The 12,053-nt window shown below is 43.9% G+C and overlaps 1 protein-coding gene across 3 annotated transcripts in view; it reads left to right on the forward strand.

The window, feature by feature from the left end:
* The window catches only part of LOC121577991 (thymocyte selection-associated high mobility group box protein TOX), a 166,598-nt gene that overhangs the window by 47,799 nt on the left and 106,746 nt on the right, over positions 1-12,053 (forward strand). For all 3 annotated transcript variants that reach the window (XM_041892024.2, XM_041892026.2, XM_041892025.2), the window contains exon 2: positions 6,704-6,799. In XM_041892024.2, the coding sequence (XP_041747958.1) occupies positions 6,704-6,799 (96 nt within the window). The remainder of the gene's footprint in view (positions 1-6,703; positions 6,800-12,053) is intronic.

Genomic DNA, 12,053 nt, shown 5'->3' on the forward strand with positions numbered 1-12,053 from the left:
TGGCACTACATTTTTTGCCAATGACATACACTGTATATACAAAAGTATGTGGACGCCCCTTCAAATGAGTGGATTCGGCTATTTCAGCCACACCCGTTGCTGACAGGTGTATAAAATCGAGCACACAGCCATGCAATCTCTATAGACAAACATTGGCAGTAGAATGGCCTTACTGAAGAGCTCAGTGATTTTCTTATCCAGAGCGACTTACAGGAGCAATTAGGGTTAAGTGCCTTGCTCAAGGGCACATCGACAGATCTTTCACCTAGTCGGCTCGGTAGTAGTATTTTAAACTGTATGTCTTATGTTTCTGGACCCCAGGAAGAGTATCTGCTGCCTAATTGCCCAACATCAGTGCCCGACCTCACTAATGCTCTTGTGGTTGAGTGGAAGCAAGTCCACGCAGCAATGTTCCAACATCTAGTGGAAAGCCTTCCCAGAAGAGTGGAGGCTGTTATAGTAGCAAAGGGGAGACCAACTCCATATGAATGCCCATGATTTTGGAATGACATGTTTGAAGAGCAGGTGTCCACATACCTTTGGTCATGTAGTGTATATATATATTTTTTTTTTTACAAAAATATATCCACAGCAGTGGAGGCTCCTCAGAGGAGGAAGGGGAGGACCATCCTCCACAGTGAATTTCATAAAAATAAAAATAGTGAAGCAAAGGTTATCCTTTTTAGATAAAACTATACTAAATATATTCACGTCACCAAATAATTGATTAAAACACTATTTTGCAATGAAGGTGTAAAGTAGCCTGAACAGCAGTCTCTGGGGTAGCAGCATGGTGTAGCCGGAGGACAGCTAGCTTCCGTCCTCCTCTGGGTACATTGACTTCCATTGATCCACCGGGAAAAGCACACGTAGGATATCAACGTTATATGCTTATTATTGTCATATACACGACCAGTCAAAAGTTTTAGAACGCCTACTCATTCAAGGTATTTTTGTACTATGTTTTACATTGTAGAATAATAGTGAAGACATCACAACTATGAAATAACACATATGGAATCATGTAGTAACCAAAAAAGTGTTAAACTAATCAAAATATATTTTACATTTGAGATTCTTCAAATAGCCACCCTTTGCCTTGATGACAGCTTTGCACACTCTTGGCATTCTCTCAACCAGCTTCATGAGGAATGCATATCAATTAACAGGTGGACCTTGTTAAAAGTTAATTTGTGGAATTGATGTCCTTCTTAATGCGTTTGAGCCAATCAGTTGTGTTGTGACAAGGTAGGGGTGGTATACAGAAGATAGCTCTATTTGGTAAAAGACCAAGTCCATATTATGGCAAGAACAGCTCAAATAAGCAAAGAGAAACGACAGGCCATCATTACTTTAAGACATGAAGGTCAGTCAATACGGAAGATTTCAAGAACTTTGAACGTTTCTTCAAGTGCAGTCGCAAAAACCATCAAGCGCTATGATGAAACTGGCTCTCATGAGGACCGCCACAGGAATGGAAGACCCAGAGTTACTTCTGCTGCAGAGGATAAGTTCATTGGAGTTACCAGCCTCAGAAACTGCAGCCCAAATAAATACTTCACAGAGTTCAAGTAACAGACACATCTCAACATCAACAGTTCAGAGGGGACTGTGTGAATCAGGCCTTCATGGTCGAATTGCTACAAAGAAACCACTAATAAAGGACACCAATAAGAAGAAGAGACTTGCTTGGGCCAAGAAATACGAGTAATGAACATTAGACCGGTGGAAATGTGTCCTTTGGTCTGGAGTCCAAATTGGAGATTTGTGGTTCCAACCGCGTGTCTTTGTGAGACGCGGTGTGGGTGAACGGATGATCTCTGCATGTGTATTTCCCCCCGTAAAATATGGAGGAGGCGGTGTTATGGTGTGGGGGTGCTTTGCTGGTGATTCTGTCTGTGATTTATTTATAATTCAAGGCACACTTAACCAGCATGGCTACAACAGCATTCTGCAGCGATACACCATCCCATCTGGTTTGGGCTTAGTGGGACTATCATTTGTTTTTCAACAGGACAATGACCCAACACACCTCCAGACTGTGTAAGGGCTATTTTACCAAGAAGGAGAGTGATGGAGTGCTGCATCAGATGACCTGGCCTCCACAATCCCCCGACCTCAACCAAATTGAGATGGTTTGAGATGAGTCGGACCGCAGAGTGAAGGAAAAGCAGCTAAAAGTGCTCAGCATACGTGGGAACTCCTTCAAGACTGTTGGAAAAGCATTCCAGGTTAAGTTGGTTGAGAGAATGCCAAGAGTGTGCAAAGCTGTCATCAAGGCAAAGGGTGGCTATTTGAAGAATCTCAAATATAAAATATATTTTGATTTGTTTAACACTTTTTTGACCGGTAGTGTATATATATATATTTTTTTTACATCAATTGGAATCATTAACTCCCCTTTATGTATTTCTTATATTTCATGACTAGGACTAAGAAAATATCTTCTGACATAAGTAATTGTTAACTTTCAATGTGTAACTAAATATTGCATATAAAGCATAGTAGACTACAAGAAAGTTAATGCTTTGAGGAAGTGGCTTGATTTACAGCAACAACAACTTGATAATGAATGTGCTATTTACAGTAATCAGTAAGTATGCCCACGTTTCTCAGTTAGTAGAAGGTGACTTTTTTGGGTTCCAATATTAGGTGGAGTCTAGTCAGATCACTAGGTCAGAACATGAGTCAGATCACTAGGACAGAGACTTCCTATGGACTGAGGCGTTCCTTACATGCACATCGTAGTACTGTACGGTAAGACTGTGAATCCCCTGTGAGAGGATACCATTGTCAGGTACAACGGGGGGGGGGAGACAGACTCAGGGGCAATGGAAGGAAATGCAGCACTGGAGGGCAGGTCTTCCCTTCAGTGGCTACACCCCCCCCCCCCACTGCTTTGTGTTATCCTAATTAGAAATTCCCCCTACGACCAACTGAAATTGAATTGCCACTATTTGCATAATGATACCTGGCTGGGCCCACGGCTGACTCGCCTTGAGATGAAATGTAGCAATCACTTAGAGAGTGACCGTGAGAGACAGAAAGGGCAAGAGAGAGAGAAAAAGAGTGTGACAGAGGGGGAAAGAGAGAGCGAGAGGGTGGGGAGAGTGAGAGAGAGAGAGATAGAGAGAGAGACAGGGTGAGAGAGAGAGAGAGAGAGAGAGAGAGAGAGAGAGAGAGAGAGAGAGAGAGAGAGAGAGAGAGGGTGGGTGGGGAGAGAGAGAGAGAGAGAGAGAGAGAGAGAGAGAGAGAGAGAGAGAGAGAGAGAGAGGAGTGGAGAGAGAGAGAGAGAGAGAGAGTGAGTGAGAGAAAGAGAGAGAGAGAGAAAGAAAGAAAGAAAGAAAGAAAGAAAGAAAGAAAGAAAGAAAGAAAGAAAGAAAGAAAGAAAGAAAGAAAGAAAGAAAGAAAGAAAGAAAGAAAGAAAGAAAGAGAGAGAGAGAGATTTATTATTGTATTAATGCTGTCAGGTATGTCCTCAATATGACAGGAGCTCGACAATGTAAGAACGTATCTGGATTCTTCTGTCATTTGATATGCAGGCTACCCTATACTTTCAATACGTTTGTCTCTGTATTTTAACCATCACAGTTGTATAACTAGCCTAGTATTCGCACACCTTTTCATATAACTTGCATGTATGTGCCACTCTCCTGGTTATATTTCCTGAGCGAGCATCCTCTTTTATGTGATTCATCCCAAACCCATGATGCCCCTGTTCTGAAATTCAAACTCAATAATTCAGCGTCATTATCAATAAACCCCACTCTGGACTGATGATGTCATCTGTCTGGGGACCTTGGCTGTGACAGAACAACTTGTCAGCCATCCAGTGTTCCAGACAGCCATTTTCTGCCCGGGGGGACACACACTGTCGTGGGCCTCTGTTAAGTGCACAACACCCCTCCTATTAAACACGGTTCTATGGTGCTAGTGTTTACACTATCGGGACTTAGACTCATTTATTACAGTCCTCGAAAGGCCTGTTTAAGAGGCTGGTGTTGGAGTGAGATGGAGCTGGTGTCAGGTCTCATGGCTGGTTATAGCTTAGCCTGTTCGGTTTATGGGTGTTGTGTGTTTGTGCTTTGCCCCACGCTCACTCAAATTCTTTGTTGCTTACACTCTTAGAGAAAAGGCTTCCAAAAGGGTTATTCGGCTCTCCCAATAGGATAACCCTTTTTGGTTCCAGGTAGAATCCTCTGTGGAAAGGGTTTTACATGGAACCCAAAAGGGTTCTACCTGGAACCAAAAAGTTATTCAAAGGGTTCTCCTATGGGGACAGCCGAAGAACCCTTTTAGGTTCTATAGCACCTTTTTTTCTAAGAGTCTAGCTAGTCATGAAAGGGCAGGAAGGGAAACGATAAATGGAGTTTAGGAGTTATGAGCCATTATGAGCCTTGTGTTGATAGGTTATGTAAACTATACTGACAACATAGCAACTATTGTACAGTTTTCAGTCATACTGTAGAATCAAAAAGCGGACACATCAAGTGCTTTCATTCTATAACAGAATACATTGCATCCTCAAAGCCGTGTCTCACAAGTTACCCTGCATTACTTCAATTCATACAATAAAATGCCACTTTTCTTTTGAGACTGCATTATTTGAAATATCATGATTCACAGAATAGTTGGTTGCAGTGGACTGCTATTGCTTTTCCCTGCTTGGTATTCACACTGCAGCCGGGTCAGTAAAGATGCTTTTACAGGCCTTTCTCTATAAAGTAGTGGAAGGAGCCTGGGTCTGCGTCCCAAATGGGACTCTTTTCCTTTTATAATGCACTACTTTTGACCAGGGCTCATGGGGCTTTGGTCAAAAGTGGTGCACTGTATAGGGAACGGTGCACCTGTTTTCTCTTGTATATACTGTGTGCGTCTTTGCTCCCAGCATGTGACTGACAAGAAAATAGTTGCACAGCAAACCCTGACTGGTCCGGGGACGTTTTCTCACTCCATTGTTAAATATATCTCGCTTCATAGTAATCTGGAACCCTGCCTTTGAATGTGTGTGTTTGTTTGTGTATGTGTGTGTGTGTGTGGGGGGGAGGGGGGTTCATGAATGTGTGTGGGGGGGTGCATGAGTATGTGTGAGTGTGAGTGTTTGAGCGTGTATTTATGTGTGTGCATTATAGTGTGTGCTTGCAAGAGGAGTGACAGAGAGAGGAGTGACAGAGAGAGGAGTGACAGAGAGAGGAGTGACAGGGAGAGGAGTGACAGAGAGAGAGGAGTGACAGAGAGAGGAGTGACAGAGAGAGAGGAGTGACAGAGAGAGGAGTGACAGAAAGAGGAGTGACAGAGAGAGAGGAGCAACAGAGAGAGGAGTGACAGCGAGAGGAGTGACAGAGAGAGGAGTGACAGAGAGAGAGGAGCAACAGAGAGAGGAGTGACAGCGAGAGGAGTGACAGAGAGAGGAGTGACAGAGAGAGAGGAGTGACAGAGAGAGAGAGGAGTGACAGAGAGAGAGAGGAGTGACAGAGAGAGAGGAGTGACAGAGAGAGGAGTGACAGAGAGAGGAGTGACAGAGAGAGAGGAGTAACAGAGAGAGAAGAGTGACATAGAGAGAGGAGTGACAGAGAGAGGAGTGACAGAAAGAGGAGTGACAGAGAGAGAGGAGCAACAGAGAGAGGAGTGACAGCGAGAGGAGTGACAGAGAGAGGAGTGACAGAGAGAGAGGAGTGACAGAGATAGAGAGGAGTGACAGAGAGAGAGAGGAGTGACAGAGAGAGAGGAGTGACAGAGAGAGAGGAGTGACAGAGAGAGGGGTGAAAGTCCATTTGCCAACCACTCAACAACCCACTACACCATTATCTTCAGGTATGTTACCACTGATATATGTAACTTAACGTCGTCACTGTCTGACTATTCTCCTCTCCCTGTGTCTCTCCTTTTTCACACTTACATTTGAGTAATTTAGCTCTCATCCAGAGAGACTTTCATGAGCAATTAGGGTTAGGCGCCTTGCTCAAGGGCACAGACAGAGTTTCGGCTCGGGGATTGGAACCAGCGACCTTTCGGTTACTGGCTCAACGCTCTTAACCGCTAGGCTACAAAAAAAGTCAAGCCACTATTTGAACGAAAACCTAGCATACACTTATAGCTACACATTTCTATGTATAATAGAGAAACAAACATTTACGAGAGCGAGGTAGAGTGAGAGAGAGAATGAGGGAGAGAGAGTGGGTGAGAGATACATAAACAGAGAGAGAGAGGGAGAGAGAGATAGATCAACAGAGAGAAAGATGGAGAGAGAGTGAGATAAACAGAGAGAGATGGAGTGAGAGAGAGAGATAAACAGAGAGAGAGAGGGAGAGAGAGAATCTGCATGGTGTGAAAGAGGGAGAGGTGTGGCGTAAAGCCCGCTGAGACGAACGATCCAAACACTCCACTGGCAGGCAGGGTCTTGTTGTGAGTCATTCGATTCTCAGGTACCCCGGCTCCAGAGCTGCTGCTAAATGAATATAGGGGAAACATCACGGGTGTATGTGTAGACATCCATAGGAAGTGGATGCTTGTACTTGATGTACTCTATTCAGATCTTAATTGCGTTATCACTAAATTCTGCTGACCTCCATGTTTCTACCATAGACAATGCCTAACTTTTTGTTCACTAGCAGGTTTTTTTTGTGTGTGATGCAAATATTTTGTATTGAGTGAAAACGTGTTGAAAGTTCTGAGGCTAAAGTTTCTCTCTCTCTTTCTACAGAGCAGACACGGTGCATCAGGCGACCGCGGCGTTCGACTCTATAGCTCCCTGCCCATCCGCCCCAACCCCGACGGGAAGAGACTGCCCTCTGCTGGGGTGAGAGGATGCTCCCCTTACCCCCACCCTTACCCCACCCCCCTTACCCCCCCTCACTCCGCTCACCCCCCTCACCCCCCCACTCCTCACACCTCACCCCCACAGGGACACAGTTAGCACACAGTTGTACCCTACAGTGGCGACGGCCATAAGAAGCCAGTGATGTGCTACCACGAGACTAGATGGGTGGTTTTGTGGTCTTCAACCGGTAACACCGCCACATCTTTTGTTTCTGTATGAAGTGACTGAGGAAAACACGTTCCCCACAAGATACTGTAATGTGCTAAACATGTTCCACATCTCCCTATGGAGACGTGCATCAGGACCTGATCCTAGTTCAGCCACTATGGGCCCAGATCAGCTCTAGGATCTATTCTATCTTTGTGCATATCTATCTTCAATCCTGCTTTAAATGACGTTCAGCTTATAAAGGCTTCATAAAGCCTTCATAAAGCCTTCATAAACGCTACATAAATGTGTTACAATTCATTGATAACTGTATGTCATGCTTTATAAAGGGTTCATAAATGTGGCATAACTGTGTGACATAACCACCCATGTCAAATGTGACATAACCCACTATGTCAAATATGACATAAACCTGTGCTTTAAAAAGGGTGGCATAAGCAACGCTTAATAAAGGCCTTATGAATAATATTCAATTGAGGCTTCTCAAAGCATTTATAACCCTGTCCTGCATCTTGGTAGAGCATTGCAATGTCAGGATATTGGGTTTGATTGCCGGTACCACCCATACGTAAAACTGTATTCACTCATGACTCTAAGTCGCTTTGGATAAAAGCGTCTGCTAAATTGTATATATTATATTATATTTCACTAATTTCTAAGATGGCCTAACCTCTATCCCTCTTGGGTGCATAGTTAATATTTTACATTTTCTTGTTTTTGTTTTTCCAGGTTTCGGATTTCCCCCATTTTTTCTGGTTTCCCCCATTTTTTCCCCCCAGAATTCTTGCTCTAAGCCAAAATGTAATCCATATACAGTGATTCACATTGGGGGCATTTATTTGACCTTGGAACATGTTTTAAAACCCAAATTTAATGCAAATGTCACTTAAATATGAACAAATATGAATAATTGTTAATGTTTAGAAAATTATTTTTCATATATCATGAATGGTTATTGTTGACACTTTTCTACTCTTAAGTGGGGCACTTTTATTTTGAAAAAATACTTTCAAAACTCCACCACCCACTCGATAAAAATAAAGAAAAACCCTGGAATGAGTATGTGTGTCCAAACTTTTGACTGGTACTGTATGTGTTACATATGACCAAAGGGGTCTGACTTTAAATGAAGTACAGCGTCATGCGATATAGCGTCTTTATGGATGTGTTATGAATGACCGAAGGTGTCTCACTTGAAACTAAGTATTACATGACACTACATAAAGTGTCAATAAATAGGTTAATAATGTTCTGCTGATTTATGAAGGTTCTCTCATGATCCACAGGTATTTAAATGGGTTGATGGACCTGCAAAGCTTGCGTTTGTGTGTGTGTGTGTGTGTGTGTTTGTGTGTGTGTGTGTGTGTCAAAAACAAGATGATTTGGAGTAGTCCAACCTGAGACTACCGCACCAGGTATTACTCTTCTGTTCCCATGGAGACCAGGGCTTGATTACAACCTGTCACAATGGTGCCAACATGTTGTGGCTGATCTTTCAGCGGGGGAGTGGGTGAATGTGTCAAAGACCTGACTGGTCCCAGCACCGTGCAGTATGGCTCATTTTTGTTGTGTGTGTTTGTGTACTGAGGAACATGTAACTTGGTTCCAGAAGAAAGACACTTACAATTTCTTTAGGTTGGGGGCTTTCATCAAGGCAAGTGTTTCTTGGTATAACGTCGTCCCCAGGGGCGTGGATTAGGTAGGGGCGTGGATGACAAAACCATTCAGTATCTGGTGTGACCACCATTTGCCTCATGCAGTGCGACACATCTCCTTCGCATAGAGTTGATCAGGCTGTTGATTGTGGCCTGTGGAATGTTGTCCCACTCCTCTTCAATGGCTGTGGGAAGTTGCTGGATATTGGCGGGAACTGGAACACGCTGTCGAACACGTAAATCCAGAGCATCCCAAACATGCTCAATGGGGGACATGTCTGGTGAGTATGCAGGCCACGGAAGAACTGTGGCATTTTCAGCTTCCAGGAATTGTGTACAGATCCTTGCGACATGGGGCCGTGCATTATCATGCTGAAACATGAGGTAATGGCGGCAGATGAATGGCATGACAATGGGCCTCAGGATCTCATCGCGGTATCTCTGTGCATTCAACTTGCCATCGATAAAATACAATTGTGTTTGTTGTCTGTAGCTTATGCCTGCCCATACCATAACCCCACCTCCACCATGGGGCACGCTGTTCACAACGTTCACATCAGCAAACACCACACGACACCATACACGTGGTCTGCGGTTGTGAGGCCGGGTTGGAATTACTGCCAAATTCTTTAAAACGATGCTGGAGGCGGCTTATGGTAGGAAAATGAACATTCAATTCTCTGGCAAAAGCTCTGGTGGACATTCCTGCAGTCAGCATTCCAATTGCACGCTCCCTAAAAACTTGAGACATCTGTGGCATTGTGTTGTGTGACAAAACTGCACATTTTAGAGTGGCTTTTCATTGTCCCCAGCACAAGGTTCACCTGTGTAATGATCATGCAGTTTAATCAGCTTCTTGATATGCCACTCCTGTCAGGTGGATGGATTATCTTGGTAAAGGAGAAATGCTAACAGTGATGTTAACCACTTTATGCACAGAATTTGAGAGAAATAAGCTTTTTGTGCGTATGGAACATTTCTGGGATCTTTCATTTCAGCTCACTTACATGTTGCATTTATATTCTTGTTCAGTGTGTAATCATTAGGAATGCGGTTCCTCGCTATATAGCTACAATTGACAGGTGAACTACGGTTGAGAAATTAAGAGTTTATTTCAAAAAACGCTATATCCACCAATTTTTCACATTTGTGTTTTTTCGTCAGTAATGATTGCTTATGGGTATGCCTAAGTCTCTTTCTAAGAGATTCTTTCTCATTATATAAACAAATTCATAATTATAATCAAAGTCAATTGCTTTCTTTTATCTATTTAACGTAAGAACAATGGATAAGAGAGATTTTAATTTCATATGTCTTCCACACTCAATCCATGCAAACTTTTCTTTCTGAATTATCTCTCTCAGCCCTGCTTCAGGGTTCAATGGGAATAATGCAATATTGTTGGTGAGCTCCTTTGTTAATTACAATAGAGATTCTATTGATGTTTCCAACCACATGTCCTAAATCATTTATCAAGCGGAAGACTGCTAACAAAGCATTTCTATGAAACCCATCTGGTTTCAGGGCCAAGAATCATACGTTATCTAAAGTGAATATTGTAAATGGTGCTCTGCGGAGAGCCCATGTACAAATCATCCGAATTAGCTACTTGTCAGGGGGGCTGGAGGTAGTAAAGAGCAAAAGCCGATAGTCTACAGACAGACGATAGTCTACAGACAGCCGATAGTCTACAGACAGCCGATAGTCTACAGACAGACGATAGCCTACAGACAGCCGATAGTCTACAGACAGCCGATAGCCTACAGACAGACGATAGCCTACAGACAGACGATAGCCTACAGACAGACAATAGCCTACAGACAGCCGATAGTCTACAGACAGCCGATAGCCTACAGACAGACGATAGCCTACAGACAGACGATAGCCTACAGACAGACGATAGTCTACAGACAGACGATAGTCTAAAGACAGACGATAGCCTACAGACAGACAATAGTCTACAGACAGACGATAGTCTACAGACAGACAATAGCCTACAGACAGACAATAGCCTACAGACAGACAATAGTCTACAGACAGACGATAGCCTACAGACAGACGATAGTCTACAGACAGACAATAGCCTACAGACAGACGATAGCCTACAGACAGCCGATAGTCTACAGACAGCCGATAGCCTACAGACAGACGATAGTCTACAGACAGCCGATAGCCTACAGACAGACGATAGTCTACAGACAGACAATAGCCTACAGACAGACGATAGCCTACAGACAGCCGATAGTCTACAGACAGCCGATAGCCTACAGACAGACGATAGTCTACAGACAGATGATAGTCTACAGACAGACAATAGCCTACAGACAGACGATAGTCTACAGACAGACAATAGCCTACAGACAGACAATAGCCTACAGACAGCCGATAGCCTACAGACAGACGATAGTCTACAGACAGCCGATAGCCTACAGACAGACGATAGTCTACAGACAGACGATAGTCTACAGACAGACAAAAGCCTACAGACAGCCGATAGCCTACAGACAGCCGATAGCCTACAGACAGCCGATAGTCTACAGACAGACGATAGTCTACAGACAGACGATAGTCTACAGACAGACGATAGTCTACAGACAGACAACAGTCTACAGACAGACGATAGTCTACAGACAGACGATAGCCTACAGACAGACGATAGTCTACAGACAGACGATAGCCTACAGACAGACGATAGCCTACAGACAGACGATAGCCTACAGAGAGCCGATAGCCTAAAGACAGACGATAGCCTACAAACAGCCGATAGTCTACAGACAGACAATAGCCTACAGACAGATTCAACAGCAGATAGCCTACAGACAGACGATAGCCTACAGACAGACAATAGCCTACAGACAGATTCAACAGCCGATAGCCTACAGACAGACGATAGCCTACAGACAGACAATAGCCAACAGACAGACGATAGTCTACAGACAGCCGATAGTCTACAGACAGACAATAGCCTACAGACAGACAATAGCCTACAGACAGACAATAGTCTACAGACAGACGATAGCCTACTGACAGACGATAGCCTACAGACAGACGGTAGCCTACAGAGAGCCGATAGCCTACAGACAGACGATAGCCTACAGACAGACGATAGCCTACAGACAGACGATAGCCTACAGACAGCCGATAGCCTACAGACAGACAATAGTCTACAGACAGACGATAGCCTACAGACAGACGATAGCCTACATACAGACGATAGCCTACAGAGAGCCGATAGCCTACAGACAGACGATAGCCTACAGACAGCCGATAGTCTACAGACAGATACTAGCCTACAGACAGATGCAACAGCCGATAGCCTACAGACAGACGATAGCCTACAGACAGACGATAGTCTACAGACAGACGATAGTCTAAAGACAGACAATAGCCTACAGACAGACAATCGTCTA

This window comes from Coregonus clupeaformis, chromosome 12, assembly GCF_020615455.1.
Source record: "Coregonus clupeaformis isolate EN_2021a chromosome 12, ASM2061545v1, whole genome shotgun sequence".
Lineage (NCBI taxonomy): Eukaryota > Metazoa > Chordata > Actinopteri > Salmoniformes > Salmonidae > Coregonus > Coregonus clupeaformis.